This window comes from Polyodon spathula, chromosome 4 (assembly GCF_017654505.1).
Source record: "Polyodon spathula isolate WHYD16114869_AA chromosome 4, ASM1765450v1, whole genome shotgun sequence".
In the NCBI taxonomy this organism is placed as follows: domain Eukaryota; kingdom Metazoa; phylum Chordata; class Actinopteri; order Acipenseriformes; family Polyodontidae; genus Polyodon; species Polyodon spathula.
Window position 1 is genome coordinate 91,669,082 of NC_054537.1, and position 18,088 is coordinate 91,687,169.

Consider the following 18,088-nt stretch of genomic DNA (forward strand, 5'->3'; position numbering starts at 1 on the left):
AAATCACTGCAGCAAAAATAAACAAATAAATAAATAAATAAAATCACCGCAGCAAAAATAAACAAACAAATAAATAAATAAAATCACTGCAGCGAAAATAAATAAATAAAATCACTGCAGCACTTTGAAAGTTAATTATTATTATTATTATTATTATTATTATTATTATTATTATTATTATTATTATTTATTATTGTTATTATCTGTAACAGAAACCTATCCATAAACAAATTATGATCTTGTGTCTGAAACTGTTTGTTTCAATTTGTAAAATATGACTTTGTTATTGGGTCACTTCATAGTATTTTTAAATATCTCCCACACCTGTGACCAACAATGTGCAAAACTGCATTTGAATAAAAAGCTGTCCGTCATGCAGGATGTCTTGCAGACCTCATATTTTCGGTACACTTTTTTAAAAATAATACACACTGTTCATAACAGATGCGTGTGAAGCAAAAATACTGCAGAATGGCCCAAATTAACATAATATATAGATAATACTGTAGGTAAAAAATAAGAAAGAATAATATACAGTATATAAACAAAATATTACCAGTAACGTTAAGCATTGTAACTCTGCAATCACATACAAGAATGAGTAGATCTTTTTAAGAGGCCATGGGGCATGCACACTTTTCTTCAATTGGTAGGTGAAGAATGCCTAGGTGGCTCTTGGTACAGGATGACACTGCAAGGGGGAGGGGGTTGAGTTCATTACAAACCTGTAATTCTCCAAAAGATCTTTGCTGCAATCACAATCTAGCAACATGTAGTCATGACGTTGCACAGTCCACGGTGTGTACATTTCATTATATCAGTATTTCTGACCAAACTGTTTTATGTTCATGATAAAGAAGCTTGACGACAAACCTGACCACGAGTTAAAGGTCACCACAAACACAGTTAATCATTATGATTTCAAATGATTAACTGCCCAAAGAATATACAGCTCCTAAATCAATGAAACCCCCCCATTCTAAACAATCCAAAACATCAACACCTAAGATTTTATGATATGGCACCGTCTATATAGTTCTGTTTTACGAGTAAAATCTTATTATACATTAATAAGTGTTGCTGGTGGTGGCTTGGGCTTTGTGATTTGAGTGGAAGCTTGAGTGAATGCAATTAGGCCAGCCAGGTGCAGCTGGATTTGGGTGCTAATAAATGTTTGTAAATGTTATTATTTCCGTTGTGATTTAGGGGCACATACCAATCTGCCTAAATTAGTAAGGAAATTGTTTCCATGTTTGCAGCTGCCATGCAGAAACAACTGTGCTGTCATTAGCACCAATACATTTCTGAAATTCCTTTTCCTTTACCTGTCAGACCAGGGTTTAATGTCGTCAGGAAAAAAAAAAAAAAGCTGACATCAGCAAATGAACTGCATTTGATTCACAACACTTTGAATGTATGTTACAGCCAGTGCTTTACTGAGTGACTATAAGCAAAAAGGGTTTTAGATACTAGACATAAAACCATAAGATTATGTGGAAATGTTATTTTAAATAGCGTTGGGGGGAGTAACAGCTATTGAAAAAAAAAAAGAAAAACACTACCATACATCTTGCCATAAATTCAGATTATGCTTCCTTTGGGTAGCAAGCATAACACTGTATGAGACAAGAAATATCACACATCCATCTTATGAATACAGATTACCACAATTACCTGCAACGTGAACTACTGGTATTCAAGGGGCAAATACGTTTTCTGTCTTGTACAGACTAATCTAGAAAATGTAATATTATATCACATAAACATACATATCACTTGAAAAAGTGGTTGTATTAATGATTTCTAATTTTATAGAACAAAGGTGTTATACAATAAAATATAACCAAAACCCTCGTACTATTCCTCCCCCAAGGTGTCTTTATTACATCGGTTTTTTTACATCGCTACTTGCACCCCATGGTGCCACTTGCTGACAGCATATTTCGTTCTTATAGACTGTGGTTTTTTTTTTGGTTTTTTTTTTTTTATGTTAAAGGCGTCTTAAATCAACTAATGCATCATGGGGAGACAAGAGGTCATTAAATAAATCAAAGCTCTAGGAGCCCTGTGCTGCGACTCCACCTCAGCGCACACATTTAAGTAAAGAGCAGCAGCATCATCTTATGGCAAAAAGCACTTACTACAAGCAACAGTCATACTGGAGCTGAATTCTAATTTAAAAAGACAGTTTTTTCTTATTTGTTTTAAATTATATACCGAGCATCAAAAGAAACTTATCACTATTATAACTTATCACAAAATGAATAAGGTAATAAATGATGGACACTGAAGAAATGTTTCTGGCTTCTTTTTAATCACTTGATCATTCATCCTTGACCATGACACGCTTGAGTGACTATGACTGAAGCATATGCACTTAATCACCTAATTAGTGAGACAGTTGATTGGACACTGGATATGAATTGATTTCACTTGAATAAGATGGAACAAAAGCAATAAAGAAAACCACAGAAAAAAAAAAAAAAACAATATGCCACGTGTGTCAAGAGAGCAGCGCCTTCATACAGTCGGCATGTTGGAGGCTGGACTAGGACAGCGTACTGTGGCTCACCATCTTGGGTGCTCACAGCCAGCAAGTGAAGGGGGAGAAAAGAAATAATCATACTAAAGCCCACTCACTATAACTTAGTTTGCCTCTATAGCGAGAAAAAAAACTAATTTCCAGGGAACTAGCTTGAATTTCGAATCCAGATAATTTTGTATTTTACTGTAATTTCTGATGGTGAATCAACTGCATTGAAAATTAACAATGTAATGCTTTTTTGTTTGTTTGTTTTTTTAAATATCACCAACATTGGCACGCAAAAGAACGCAATGATCATCACTGAAGAAAATATTTAGGCACATTACACATTCTTTAAATAACTAGTTAAACAACATCTGAATACTGTTTATTTGTAAAGCTATACAGAGCATGTACCGATCGCTTTAACTACAATTTTAATACTGTAACGATATAACAGCGGTGGGGTTAAGGTTAGGGTTGGGGTGACATGCTAAAATGAACTACAATTCAATGACAACCATTTCGATTGGAAGTCTTTTTCAATGTCTTTTAATGTTGTAACTGCTGGAGATTTCCTACATATATTATTCTGGACCTTTCAGTATTAATTATTAGAAAGGAGGAGGGTTTTAATGTCAATGCTGAATAAGGATCAAGTGCACACTACTATTCCGCTGGTGAAACTGTTTTTTTGTTGTTTATTTTTCTTTTTCAAAATCATAAGCCAATTGTAATTCTAACAAAAAATCTGGTACTGTTAGGCTCACCGTATCATGTATTAATGCTTGATCATATACCTGCAAAAAAAATGTAATTAAAATATAGAACAAAAATAAATTAGCATGTCACATAAACTGGTCTTTAGGGAGTTTAATCATTCTTAACAGTTACTACGTTTCTTTTGTTTTTTGTTATTTTTCTGTTGACGGGACTCATTACAAACTGTGATGTTGCATCAGGATATTAACAGTACTTCCTTAGAATAGACACTCAGTCATCTCTATAAAGCTATTGCTCATTTCAGGGGCACATGTGAAGACACACTCATACAGTTGTAGATAACGGTGTAACAGAGTTACAGACTCCTCAAGTGCAAGACGAGGTCACTGGTTATTTCAACATCTCCTTCATTGCTCTTAAAGAATCGTCAGTCTGGGGGCGTGGGGGTGGACAGATTATCTCTATATTCATGTCCTGCACGTCCTACACTTGACTGTGCTGTACACAACTATATTTATGGCTTGGAAGATTAACTGTTTGGATGAGGAACCGGTTTTGTATGTGGAGACATTTTTGTGGTAGTACTGTTGGATAACACACACACATGCATGCTTTGAATAATAACACTGTTAAAGGGATTGTTGTGCATCATTTTATTTGCCCACTAGAGGACTCCACTACTCCAATAAATTAGCAGCAACAACATATTAAGCATAACATTTTTTTCTCCACATGATCTGGGCACAGCTATACCATTGCATGTATCGGCTGGCACTGTGGTGGATACCTTCTGCATACCTGCTTCTACTTCTGTACTAGTAATTCTGCACCTTCACAGCATAACTGATTTGCCCTTTTCTGTGCAAAATGATTCTTTGTCTAGCTACAATACATTATACAGTAGGCTATGTACAGTATAGTTACTCCTAGTTATTATGCAATTGGTGTCTGCGAGATCCAGGTTGTAAAACACGTGAACAGCATTTCAATGTACAGAAATGCGTTGATCTCTGAAATATGCCACCTGGTCTAAATGCCAACTCCATACTTCGTTATATTCAGTGTTTCATTAATGTAGCCTAAGGGCTGAAGACTGATCTAATCAATGATGGAATTTAATAATAAATTAATTTTTTTTTCTGACTACTATACTGTATAGTCACTTTACTATACGAATATATATATATAGAATATATATATTAATATATATATATATATATATATATAATATATGATGTGTGTACTGCCACAGATCCATTTAACAAATTTATTTATAAATAAATAGATCCTAGGCGGAAAGTTTACGTTAATTATATATTTAATATATATATATATATATATATATATATATATATATATATATATATATATATATATATATATATATATATATTTTTACTAAAAGTCAAGAACTGACAACTGTGTATCTCAATCTTTGCACATTCCTTTAGTGGCCCCTATGTTGTCATCTCATTAAGACGCACCTTATCTTCTGTGATAAGGCATGTCTTAATATGCTAATGATTTAAATAGCACCGGTCTTAATAATCGGCATTCACATTAGTAAATACCAACTTATTTATAGTTTTAAGACGCATGTTACAGGATTGTGTTAACACGTGTCTTACGGCAACTTTTAAGAACCTTTAGTAAATGAGGCCCAAAAAGCCCCTCTCTATGACGTCACACGAAAAAAAAAAAACTATCAGGAAGTGAACGTCAGTCCCTCCCCCTATCCATTGATGTGTGTTTCAAGCCCTGCGAGTCATCAAAACAAAGTGCTTTTTTTATCGTATTTACACACTTGTGCTCCTAGAATCCCACTTCAGTATGATCGTGTTAACACGATCCCGGTCCTTAAAGGGTTAAAAGGAAAACCCTAAAAAGTGCAGTTCTAATGGAGTGTCCACCAAGTGTCCCAAAGGGAGCTGAAAGTCAGTTTAATTAGAGCACCTGGATGTAACCTCAACAGAGTGTAATGAGTACGGCTGGAAGAAAATCATGATTGTTTTTATCGAGAAGTTGTGGCCACTGTGTAACAAAGCTGCGGTTTTGGCGCAGTCATAAATAAAGTTTGCACGTATATATGCTGGCTTTCAAAACTGATTTGTGTTAATTTGTTCAACAACAAGAAAAAAAAATATATACAAATAGATAACCAGAACATAAGTTCTTAAGACTCCCTCTTTATCACAATTTGAAATAAAACGTTTTATGCTGTTTCATTATATACAGTACTTGCATAACAGTAAAAGCTCACTCACACAATTGAACAGCCACTTTGCAAAACGTCAATAAACCTTCAGTCACAAAATGTAACAGTAACTACAGTACTTGCATCACGGCCCAGTCTTCTTTCCCGTTGCTAACCACACATACTAATCCCCCACTAGCAAAAGACAATGTGAGAGGCGTTTCCTTTTCTGTTTCACTTTATTTTTCTGCATTATTTTCCAACGAAATTACATATAAATAATAGAAACATTGTAGTCACATTAAAAGTTGCGGCAACTATGAAAAGTTATGGTTTGTGTTAAAAGTTGCACTTTCCGCAACAAATTCACTGCCCGTGATTTTCTTAGAGCCTTAGTAATGAGGTCATTGGTAAATTGATCAATTGTATGGGTTAATTGAGTATTCTGTATAAAAGGAAGTCACTTTGTGCATATCAGGTTGATGGTGAGTAAGAAGGCGTGTGGAGTGCTGGAAGGAGAGAGAAAATGCAGAGTGCTTGATGTACAAAGTAAGTACTATTTAGTTTGTGTGCTGGTATAGGCAAATAGCTTAGCTGTCCTGTAAACAGTTAAGGCAACATCTGTCCAGTTTAGTTAGTGCTCCAAGAGGAGGTTTTCATTTGTAGTTTGATCTTATAAATAATGTAAATAAAACTGCGTTTTACCACCGTTCTATATGTCCGGAGCATCGCTACCACTATATACAGTTGTATGCAAAAGTCTGGGCACCCCTGGAAAAAATGTATGTTACAATGAATCTTTCAGTGAACAGAAGTTGACCTGACCTCTACATGGTACAAAATTAAACATGACAACTTTCTGAAAATTTTTCTAGAGAATTACAATTTATTTGCATTTATTACAGATTCAAAATAATAAACAAAATTGAACATGGCACGTGCAAAATTTTGGACCTTTCTTAATTACTTCTTAAAAAGATGATTACTAAGACCCAGAAAGGTTGATTCACTCGTTAGGGCTTCAACTAGTCAGGTGAAGTCAATTCTAGTGTTGAACTATTACTCTGAAGTAACTTCATACCTTCTGATCTGTCAGACTGTGATGGTTGTTCTGCCTGGTTTCAACAACCATGGGCTCAAGCAGATGTCTGAGGACTTGAAAATGAAGATAATTGACTTTCACAAAACAGGAGAAGGCTATAAAGAAACTCTCTCAATGCTTCCAGCTAGCAATTTCAACTGTCAGAAACATTATCAAGAAATGGAAGTTAAATGGAATGGTTAAAGTCAAGGCAAGATCTGGAAGACCAAGAATAATATCACATAGACTTGCCCAAAAACTGGTCAGATCAGCACAACAGAACCCACAGGTCACTGCAAAGGACCTTCAGAACAGTTTAGCTGACACTAGAATAGTTGTCTACAGGTCCACAGTACAGCGTACCTTACACAAGAAGGATCTGCATGGGAAAGTTGTCAGAAGGAAGCCTTTTCTATGACCTCATCACAAAAGTCAGCGTCTAGAGTATGCAAAAGAAAACCTTGACAAGCCTGAAGCTTTTTGGAACAATGTGCTTTGGACTGATGAAACGAAAATTGAACTGTCTGGCCACAACCAAACAAGGTTTGTTTGGAGAAAAAAGGGTGAAGCATTTCAAGAAAAGAACACCTTGCCAACTGTTAAGCACTAAGCACGGTGGTGGCTCTATTATGCTTTGGGGTTGTGCGGCACACAGTGGAACAGGAAATATTGTGCGGGTGGAAGGAAGAATGGATTCAACTAAATATCAACAAATCCTAGACGTTAATGTCCTAAAGTCAGTCAGGAAACTGAAGCTGAAAAGATGTTGGATCTTTCAGCAAGACAATGATCCAAAGCATACCTCAAAATCAACCACGAAATATTTACAAGATAGAAGGAGAAAGGTTTTGGAATGGCCGTCACAGTCCCCAGACTTGAATATTATTGAAAATCTGTGGGGAGATTTCAAACATGCTGTGCATGCAAGGAGACCTAAGAATCTTTCTGAGCTGGTAGAGTTCTGAAGGACGAGTGGGAAAAAAATCCATAGGCAAGAATAGAAAGACTCTTAGCTGGCTACAGGAAACATTTGGAAGCAATTATATCTGCCAAAGGAAGTGTTACCAAGCACAAAGTGACAGGGTGCCCAAACTTTTGCACGCGCCATGTTCACTTTTGTTTATTATTTTGAATCAGTAATAAATACAAATAAATAGTAATCCTGTATTAAAATTTTCAGAAAGGCGTCATGTTTAACTTTGTACCATGTAAAGGTCAGTTCAAATTCTGTTCACTGAAAGATTCATTGTAACATACATTTTTTCCAGGGGTGCCCAAACCTTTGGATACAACTCTGTGTGTGTGTGTGTGTGTGTGTGGACACACATTGTCCTGCTGAAATGTGAATTTTCTCCCCAGTTTCAGAGTCTTGGCTGACTCAAACAGGTTTTCCTCAAGGATTTGCCTGTACTTTGCACCATCCATTCTCCCCTCTAACGTGACAAGCTCCCCAGTCCCTGATGAAGAGAAGCATCCCCATAACATGATGCTGCCACCACCATGCTTGACAGTTGGGATGGTGTTGACTGGGTGATGTGCTGTGTTGGGCTTGCAACAGACATAACTTGGAATTTAGACCAAAAAGTTATATTTTTTTATTCTTGTCTGACGACAAAACCTTTTTCCACATGTCTGCAGTATCAACTACATGCTTCTTTGCAAACTCCATACGTGCTTTAAGATTTTTTTGAGTAATGGCTTCTTTCTTACCACCCGTCCATACAGGCCAGCTCTGTGTAGGGACCAGCTTATTGTTGATGCGTGAACAGTGACTCGCAGACACAGAACTTTGCAGATCTCTCAAGGTCATTGTTGGCTTCAGAGTGACACCCCAAACCAGTTTCCTGCTTACCCAGCTGCTCAGTTTGGGAGGACGTGTTATCTGGGTGATGTGCAGTGTTGGGCTTCTTAAACGGACTTCACTGTGCTGAGAGGGATAATAGGCACCTTTGACATTTTATCGTACCCTTCTCCTGCTCTGTGCCTCCCTACCACTTTATCCCTGACTTGTTTCTAAAGCTCCTTGGTCTTCATGGTTGCTTTGTTGGATCACTATGTGAGTTGCAGCTTGAAAGTCTTTATATACCTGAGGGAAATTATCTACTAGTTAAACCATTTTGAGTACACACAGGCTGAAACCAAAAAAGGGAGCAGTCTGCTCAAGGATGCTGCGTGGATAAGCATGTAGTGTGCACGTGGGTGTGTACAGCCGTAGTGAAAAGAAAGGTAGTGTAAAACCTTTTGATTTGTGAAAAACTGTGTGTTTGTTTAAACAGGTAAACAACTTAGCTATCCTGTTTTATAGTTTAGTTTCCTGTTCCTGTATTTTAGTTATTGCTCTAGGTGTTTGTTTTGGTTTATTTAAATTTTGTATTACCGGTATTAAAAATAGCGTGTCAGCACTTTTAAAAACAAGTTCCTGGGTCCTGGGTCTACTTTTAAAGGGGCAACAAACCACGGAGAGGAAGTGCTGGTGCAGATTTAGCACGGTTGCGCACGTTTATTATTTACAATAACAAAAGATTAAATAAAACAGAAACAAAAACCTAGCTCCCACTAGAGCACTAACTAAACGTTTCAAAAACAAACCATTAAACTAACACACTGGGCAGCTAAGCTGCTTATCAGTATCAAAACACAAAATAAATACAAACAAAACAATAAAAGGTTCACACAGTACCTTTTTCTCACTACACTTGTGCACACTCTCAAGCATGCTCCCCACACAGCAGCCCTGAACAGACTGTCTGCTGTCTTTAAATACCCTGCACCTGGCTCTAATTTACAATGATAGCCAGGTGCAGGGCATAATTACTGATACAACAATCAAACAATTAAACAAACACAAATGTGCATTTTCACATTTTTTTCCCCCACAGGGAGGAATTAACCCTCTCCCTGCTCACACATCCCCCCCCCTCCATGTCTTTTTAAGACACAAGCCATTTAACGGCCATCTTCTTAAAAGACCACCCACCCTCAAGTTCCATCTCTTTGATCTTCGCCCTCTTCCACGGGCAAATTTGAGGGTGGGTTGGTCCCTCTGGCGCTACCAGGGAGGGACCCCACTGTGGTGACTGGCATGCCGACCTGGTGGGTTGTGCCGCAGGCAGAGGTCTGAGGATGGGCCCCGGCGTAGTGACCTCTGAACCACCAGGGGGAGCACAGCAACACACAGGGAGAGATCAAGCCACATCAGTCGCCTGCGTCGCGACATCTGGGGTTGCAGGGGAAGCGCAATGGGGGACCACGCGATGAACTGTGCCTGGTGGAGCACACTCCTGGGCTCGAGGTCCAGCGACAGGAGATCCGGAACCTTAGATAGGGTGTCCCGGAGCACGGGCAAGGGACCATACCCATGAGCTCCGGACTGCTTTGCAGAGGTGGAGTTTGGGGCTGTGGTGGAGGTATACTCTTCACCTCCTCTTCCGACAGCTGCAGCTCCTGCTGCAGCACGAGCACCTTTGGTTTTGCACCAGACAACTCTGGTTCCTGTAGAGACAACCCCGGTTCCGGTGTAGGGACCTCTGGCTCCGTTGCAGGATCAGTCGAGGGCTATTCTGGTTTCGGCGCAGGAGACTCCAGTTCCGGCACCTGCACTCTTTCTTGTGGTGCAGACCACACCACCTTCTGCCACAGCAGCTCCAGCTCGGACATGGGGAACTCCAGTTCCCGTGTGGGCAACCCCTGCTCTTGCCTCCACTGCTGGTTGCTCTCTCGCTGCCTGACGGTTTCTTTCTGCATCCCCATTGTGGACTTTTCTACAGTCCTGATTAACTCTGTAAAGTTCGTTTTGTCTTCAGGATCAGTTGGGGCACTCATTACCACTGTCACCATATGTAACCGAGCTGCAACTCTTGGGTTTGTTGCCCATTTAAAAACCAATGACCCAACACAGGAACTTGCAGATTTAGCGTGGTTGCGCACTTTTATTACTTACAATAACTAATTAAATAACACAGAAACAAAAACTTAGCTCCCACTGGAGCACTAACTAAACTTTTCAAAAACAAAAAACTAAACTAACACACTGGGCAGCTAAGCTGCTTACCAATATCAAAACACAAAATAACTACAAACAAAACAATAAAAGGTTCACACAGTACCTTTCAAGTGTGCTCGCCACACAGCAGCCCTGAACAGGCTGCTTTCTTTAAATACCCTGCACCTGGCTGTAATTTACAATGATAGCCAGGTGCAGGGAATATTTATTAATAAAACAATCAAAGAATTAAATAATCACATGTGTATTTGCACTTTTTAAAAAAAAATTAGCAGGGAGGAATTAACCCTCTCCCTGCTCACAATATATATATATATACCGCCAAGACTGCTGTGGCCATTGACTGTGTACGAGGTTTTCTTGACAACAGCTGAGAAGCTTTAATCAGTTCATACATCTGGAAATGGTTTTAGGAGTTCCACACTGCCTCAGCAGAGTGAGACTTTATAGTAAAGGAATACTGCAGCTACCTATCTCTGCTCTAACCGAGGAGTTTAAGTGTGCCAAGGTCCAACTGGAAATTAAATTAGTAGATTCACGCGACAAATGCATAAGCGAGGCAGCACCTGTGTTGAAAACTGGAAGGAAGTGGGTGGCAAAGAAAGCTGTGGAAGATGCCAAGGCTGCCCTTCAAATCGGTAATATTATGAGGCAAGTTCTGCTTGGAAGAGGGGGTCTTGGTCTTAGTTAATCTCTTCCAACCTGGCACAAGGCAACCCCAGCTCAACGGAGGAAGCTGGTAGTCAATGAGGTGCAAAAGCAGGAGGAGAGGATGAGGTGTGTAATGGCCGTTTCCCAGGCCAAGCACGGAGAATGGAGAGTGTGGAACAACGCAAGATCGTCTGGCAAGACCTATGGACAATGGAACAGAGCAGGATCAGTTTCCTCATCAGATCAACACACGATGTTCTCCCATCACCACAGAATCTAAATCTCTGGGTGGGTGAGGATCCCTCATGCCCTTTGTGTTCATCACCTGAAACATTAAGGCACATTTTGACAGGATGTAAGGTGGGTCTTAGCCAAGGGAGGTTTACTTGGCACCATGACCAGGTGCTGTGATGTTTGGCCTTAGAAGACAAGCGTAACCTGACCAATAAGTTGCCATCAAACACAATATTCCTCTGTCCAGGAGAGCAACCACCAAGAAAAGGTGTTAAAACTAAGCCTCGTCCAGGACAACTGGAAGCTGCTAGAGACTAGAAAATACTGGCAGAGGTTGGTCAACAGCTTATTTTTCAACCTGAGATTGCCACCACTAACCTTCGACCAGACATTGTCTCGTGGAATCGATCAGCCCACTTTGTTCATCTGGTAGAGTTAACAGTGCCATGGGAGGATGCTGTGGAAGAGGTGTATGAGAGGAAGTAACTTGGGTATGCTCAACTAGCTGCTGAAGCGGAACAGCGAGGGTGGAGAGTCCGGGTTTACCCAGTAGAGGCTGGTTGTCGAGGATTTGTGGCACACTCTACAAGCCGGTTTCTCAGAGATGTCGGGTTCAGTGACCAAGAGATGCATCGCACAGTGAAGAACTTCTCTGAAGCAGCAAAAAGGAGTAGCAACTGAATGTGGTTGAGATGGAAAAATTCAGACTGGGGATCTCAAGCACAATAGAAAGAAAGCAACGCTGATGACAGAAGAGGGTGATGCTGGGACGCCAGAATCACTGTCGCGCTCTCTTGAGGTGTCGTGGGCTAGTTGACGAAACACAGAGGATGGAAGGTGCCCACTTGAAGACCCCAGATGTGTACCCTACTTAGCTCAATCCAGATGGTTGTCATGTTGATGCACTGGGGAGACCGCGCTGTGGTTGATCCCCGGAGCCAGCATCACAGCCGTTATGTGTGCTGATGCGCTGGGGAGGCAAAATAAGCTGATCCCTGGAGCCAGCATTACACTTCAGCCTTTAACACCAGGCAGAAGGAAATCTACATCATCAGATGGAAAGAAACCCAAATGGATGGAGATGCAGATGGATCACATTAGTTTACTGCAAAGCTACGTCTTAGTCGGTGCTTATCTTGTTCAAATCAGCTTAAGTCTTAACATCTACTGCTTTAAAATAAGTAGGCTTCCACTTAGATGAACTGTATTGATTTTATTGGTACAGTACTATATTTTTTATTTATTTTATTTTTTTCAACAGAAGTATTTAAATTCAGAACGATATGATAATGAAAACATCACTTGCCAAGAGATGACACGTGGATTGTAACACAGTACATACTTTTAAATCTGGTACATATTGTAGCAGTATGTAAAATTCCCTGTTAACGACCCAACAGCAAAATTAAATCAAAATGTTACCCATGCACAGAACTGCATACAACGTAAAAGGTAATGCAATTTAGCAAAAGATTAAAAAAAAAAAAACACAACAACGATGCAGTTTCCATAATTAAAACAGTATCCAAAGTCAGTATACAAAATTGCATAATATAGTGCTCAATAAGGCTCTAATGTCACTGTTCACTTGCAACAAAAACGCACTAAAACAATTAAAAATCACAGATTAAAAAAAAAAAAAAAAGATACATCACAGTATCTAAAACTGTTTAATGATTAACTGTTACATTACCGTAACGTTTTGGCTGCATTTTCATCAGGTGAAACTGGGGGAAGTGCTGTGTAACTGCACAGGGGTCTCACTACTTATTTACTGCAAAAAAACCCCTCAAAAACGCACAAAAAGCAAAACAAAAAAAACCACAAACAGTAAAATACAACGCAAAATACAGTAAAATACAACAAAAATAAAGATAAAATATAAAGAAACTGCCACTGTCCTGCATATTCATAAGCAGTCAAGACCGGGGCGTGGTTTAGCCGCGGGTAGATTTGTTGTCTGTGTCTTAATTAACAGCAACTGTTTCAAACTGATTTGGCATGCAGGGAAAAACAAAAACAAAAATATCCAAATAAAATATAAAATTGAAGAGATGGGCTGTGTATCAGAAAACTAGTGACGGAGTCAGAAATCGCTCAGAAAACTAGTGACGGAGTCAGAAATCGCCTGAGACCCTCCATTCACTGTAATTAAGTGCATTATCTATATATCTGAATATATATATATATAATATATATATTATATATATATATATATATATATATATATATATATATAGATATATATATATATATACCCCTAACTGAATAAGATTGATTATTAATACAAGGGTTTTTGTTCTGACTGACGTGTATCTGGGTATCCTATATCTGCTGACTGTGTTTTTTATATATATATATATATATATATATATATATATATATATATATATATATATATATAGAGAGAGAGATATATAGAGAGAGAGAGAGAGAGAGAGAGAGAGAGAGAGAGAGACACACACACACACACACACACACACACACACATCCTTGTTTAACTCGACACCCCATGGGGATGCCATTTAGTGCTGACTTATCTGAGGTGTCGCGTTAACCACGTGTGCACATGAGCCATGCCATTAACATTACAGTATTACAGCATTTACATGTTTATTTTTAGTTAAATGTCCTCATGAAAACAATTGTGAAAGAACTGCAGTGAATGAATAAATTACAGTACTGTACAAACTCCGTACAACTTGTATAGTTTGACAAAAATAAGAATTAATAAAATAACTACAGTGTTATTTTTACGAAAACAATCCAACCACAAATTGGACTACACATTTAGATATTGGCTTGCACTACACACACACACACACACACACACACACACACACACACACACCATGTCAAATCAATGTATTAAGTGTGCACAGATGTACTGTAGGGGCTGTGATTTAGTAAGACAAGTCCACAGAGTTTGGCAGTACTAATGGATTGCAGCTCAGCCACCAACATACTGCTCTTCCAGGGATAAGTACTTCATGTCATGACAACTACGTCAGGCAGATGAGAGGGGGAGAAGTAACAGCAGCTGTATTTGGTTTTGGAAAGTAATAGGAATAAGTCCTCCACAATATCACGTCGCTGGGTATAAAATGGGTTAGTGCTATTCACAGTGCTGGCAAAATACATAGGAAAGTGAGCTGAAGCTCAAACTTCAAGCACATTAAAAAACACACACACACACATTACTGAAAAGCACGGGGTTACAACACAGAAAGAAGCTAATTCAAGGTGTGAGGCTAAGAGAAATCGAAGTGATCAGGCTGCCAAACAGAAGGTCTATTAACCATTTTGAAGGACAGGTCAGCATTTGTTATAGCCTATTCATTACCAGCTCAACACCACTGTAAAGACTTCAAACACACAACACAACCATAGGATACTTTTGTATTGTGACCAGTTTTTAAGTTATTTTATACTTAAACCAGGTATATTTATAAAACAGAGATGCCGGGCTTCAACTAGAAGTAACTTTTTTTTTTTTGCATTTTCATAAGACTTGTCATACTCAGACAAAGCTTTAAAATGCAATTGGGAAGAGTTTTTAATTTCTGCCATGAAATTGCAGGTGATGCTAATTAGTTTCAGAAAGAAAACGAGAGGCTGTGCGGTGCAAGACAATCACACAGCTGCGGGACACTTGGGTTCACCGCCTTGGTTATTGCAAACCTTCAAGAGGTACCAATGAGAACAAAGATACATAGAGACAATGACGTACAGCAATCACCATACAGTGTGAATTATATGTATTATATTTAGGACTCCTGTTGGTTTTTTATTATTTCATTTTCAGTGCTTATTTGTATCTATTTTTTTAGTTTTATGTAAATAGTTTTGTTTTTTTGTTTTTTTCCAGGCTTTCACTTTTTATATACATATTAAATTATTGTTTTCAGTTACTTTCCAAAGTGCTTGGGCAAAAATGCTTAGGTCGTGCAGCACATGGAGAAACATGAGGGTACACGGCATCAAAATAGGAATTTTTGGAAACTACAGACACGTTCTCACCATGAGGCGAAAGATTTTACAAATCTCCTCTTTTGCATGCACACAATATCTACTCTGGAACCTTTTTCTCCATCACACATGGAATACATAACATGCAGGTGAAGGTATGCTTACTTTCATTGAGGGGGTACTGGATACAGGCACGGTTAGGATGAACTCCTGTCCAGTCTGGGAGAAACACCAGATTATTTGCCATACTACTTTGATTTAAAAAAAAATAAAAAGGCTACTATTGGTGGGTCAAGTAGTAGCAATAATTTGTTGAATTTGGGTGTAGACAGCGAGTAGGACATACTGTAAATAATTCCAATGTAAATCAATGTCTGGCGTATAGAAAGGGCTCTAACATGCTAAGCAGTGAGTAAACGCAAGTGGAAACATGCAGTATAGAAAGGGTTAAGCAATATCTATTCAAGGAAGATACAATCGTTTATATATAGGGGTCCATTAGTTTACCATTATGTACACAATATCAGCCAATCAGAGGGCTGGAATTATTCCCATTGTGTTCTGCACCAGGGTTATGAAATCTCTGTAGACATCTGTATCTCGCACATATCTGTGTATATATCTGGAGAATTGATAATCCTGTTGTGATGAAACTTGGTATTAACATTATTTAGTTATTGATATTATCAGATACGGGGGATTTTGGGGGAGGGTGGTTGTGTATGTCTGTACATTTGTCCATCTGTATTTCACACATACCATGAAACTTGGTATTAACACTATTTTGCAAAAGAGTATCAGATTATGATCACTGTATATATGAAGGTGTCTGGCTGTCTCTTCATCCATATGTCACTGACTTTTTTTGTGATTAAACATCCTATTGCCAATTCTTAAAGTATTAAATATGTTCTATTTAAGGTACATTACTGGCAACACATTTCCTTGACCATTTTGCCTATCCCTCCTGTCTCAAACAATGTACAAACATAGAACATAATTATTGTTGCAAACAACACAGTGGAAAATGTAACATTATCCTCATCTGGTGACAGAATACAATTGAATAAAACCAGGGCTGTAAATCTGCTGTAATAGAATAGGGTTCTATTTAGAAACAGCTGGAAAAGCATCCTCCTAAAACAAAACGGATACAACAACACTACATGTTAAGAGATTTGATGAAGCTGGCCACACTGCATTATGACAAAGATAAAAGGAAACCCGTTTCTTCCAGTATCAATAAGGAACGTCTAAAACGTGTTTGACAGTAAGTGCCGGTGTATTTACAACTAGTATAACTAAGGGGCTTTACTGTATCTGATGTCAAAGTACTAGGAACAACTAAAATACCACTAACTTGCTCATAAATCGATTCAAATGGCAGTTATTGTTATATAAACACGCGTTTCCCGAGGGGATTGAAGTGCAGTGTATACGGATATCACCCACATCCTCGGTGAATCTGACACGTTCAGGAACGGCAATTATGACACAATCTGTTCCATTGTTGCTATATCCGTAACAATTCACACACATTCCAACTAAAAAAAAATACGCATACTTGACACTCTAATTAGTCACAAGTACGTTGTTACTCCGTATGCAATAACCACAAAATGCACTGTACCCAGCTGCTTTGCACAAACTATCTTAGAGGAGGTATTCTCGTATGCACGTATAAGTTACGTTACAATGTAAACACACAGTAGAATCAGTCAGAGCGTTGCATTCCAAATGCATCTGCCGCTTCCCTCAATCTGGTTAAAAAAATGAGGCATTGCAGGTTCGTAGTTATGCATTTAACTGTTCTCTCACTAAAAGCTGCTTGTTACTGCAGCTGCAGCAGGCAAAGCTTGCATTAGGGCCTAGCTGTAAATACTGCAAATGCCAACCGCTGAGACGGGTTTCTGGTTAAATAACGCAATGCAATTCACTGGCAACAATTCGGTACCGATTCACTTGATTTTTTTAAACGTTTCTAAATGCTAAAATGTCACAACTGTAAACTAACGTCTTAAAAACACATCACGGTTAAGTCGAATGTCCCCATCATTACCACACCTAGCAACAGCGCTGACAGGACGCAGGAAGAGAATGGCTGCCACAGCCTTCTCGCTCACTCAGGCTCCAACGCCGCCTGCCATTGTAATGGGAAGCGCTGCAGAGACTGCAGTTTGTAATGCATTTTAAAGGCGATTTACCGATATGGTTGTCTTCGATGTGCTCGATGAGCTCGGCCAAAGTGAGGAAATGAAGTCCGCAGCCCCCGAACCTGCAGGTATTGGAGAAGAAAGAGGCAGCGGCAATGCCTGTCATGGTGTTACATTGAATATTATACTGTACGGAATAAGAAAGACAGACACCGGCAGCCAGGCAGCGGCGGCAGCAGCTGGAAAGGAGCAGCCAGGGTGAGATGAGGCTACAGCAGCAGCGGGGGGAGGGACCACAGCAGGACTAGAATACATGACGTCATGTTTACCTGTTGCACAATTGAATAGTGAGCATGGTCTGCATTCAAACAGAAATTGTATTTCAAGGTCCCATAGGAGCATTTTTTAAAATGAATTAATTAATTGCATTTTTTATTATTATTTGGCCTGCAGAGATACCAGATTTTATTTATTGTATTTTTATTTTTTTGCAGACAGTATGAAATAAGAATAGGGGTGAGTTAGAGTACTCGAGTACTCGAAATAATTATAATTA

The 18,088-nt window shown here is 38.8% G+C and overlaps 1 protein-coding gene across 1 annotated transcript in view; it reads right to left on the bottom strand.

The window, feature by feature from the left end:
- The window catches only part of jazf1b (JAZF zinc finger 1b), a 66,225-nt gene extending 48,404 nt beyond the window's left edge, over positions 1–17,821 (bottom strand). The window contains exon 1 of the mRNA XM_041249035.1: positions 17,584–17,821. Within this exon, the coding sequence (XP_041104969.1) occupies positions 17,584–17,698 (115 nt within the window). The 5' untranslated portion in view covers positions 17,699–17,821. The remainder of the gene's footprint in view (positions 1–17,583) is intronic.
- Between the last annotated feature and the right edge of the window lie 267 nt (positions 17,822–18,088).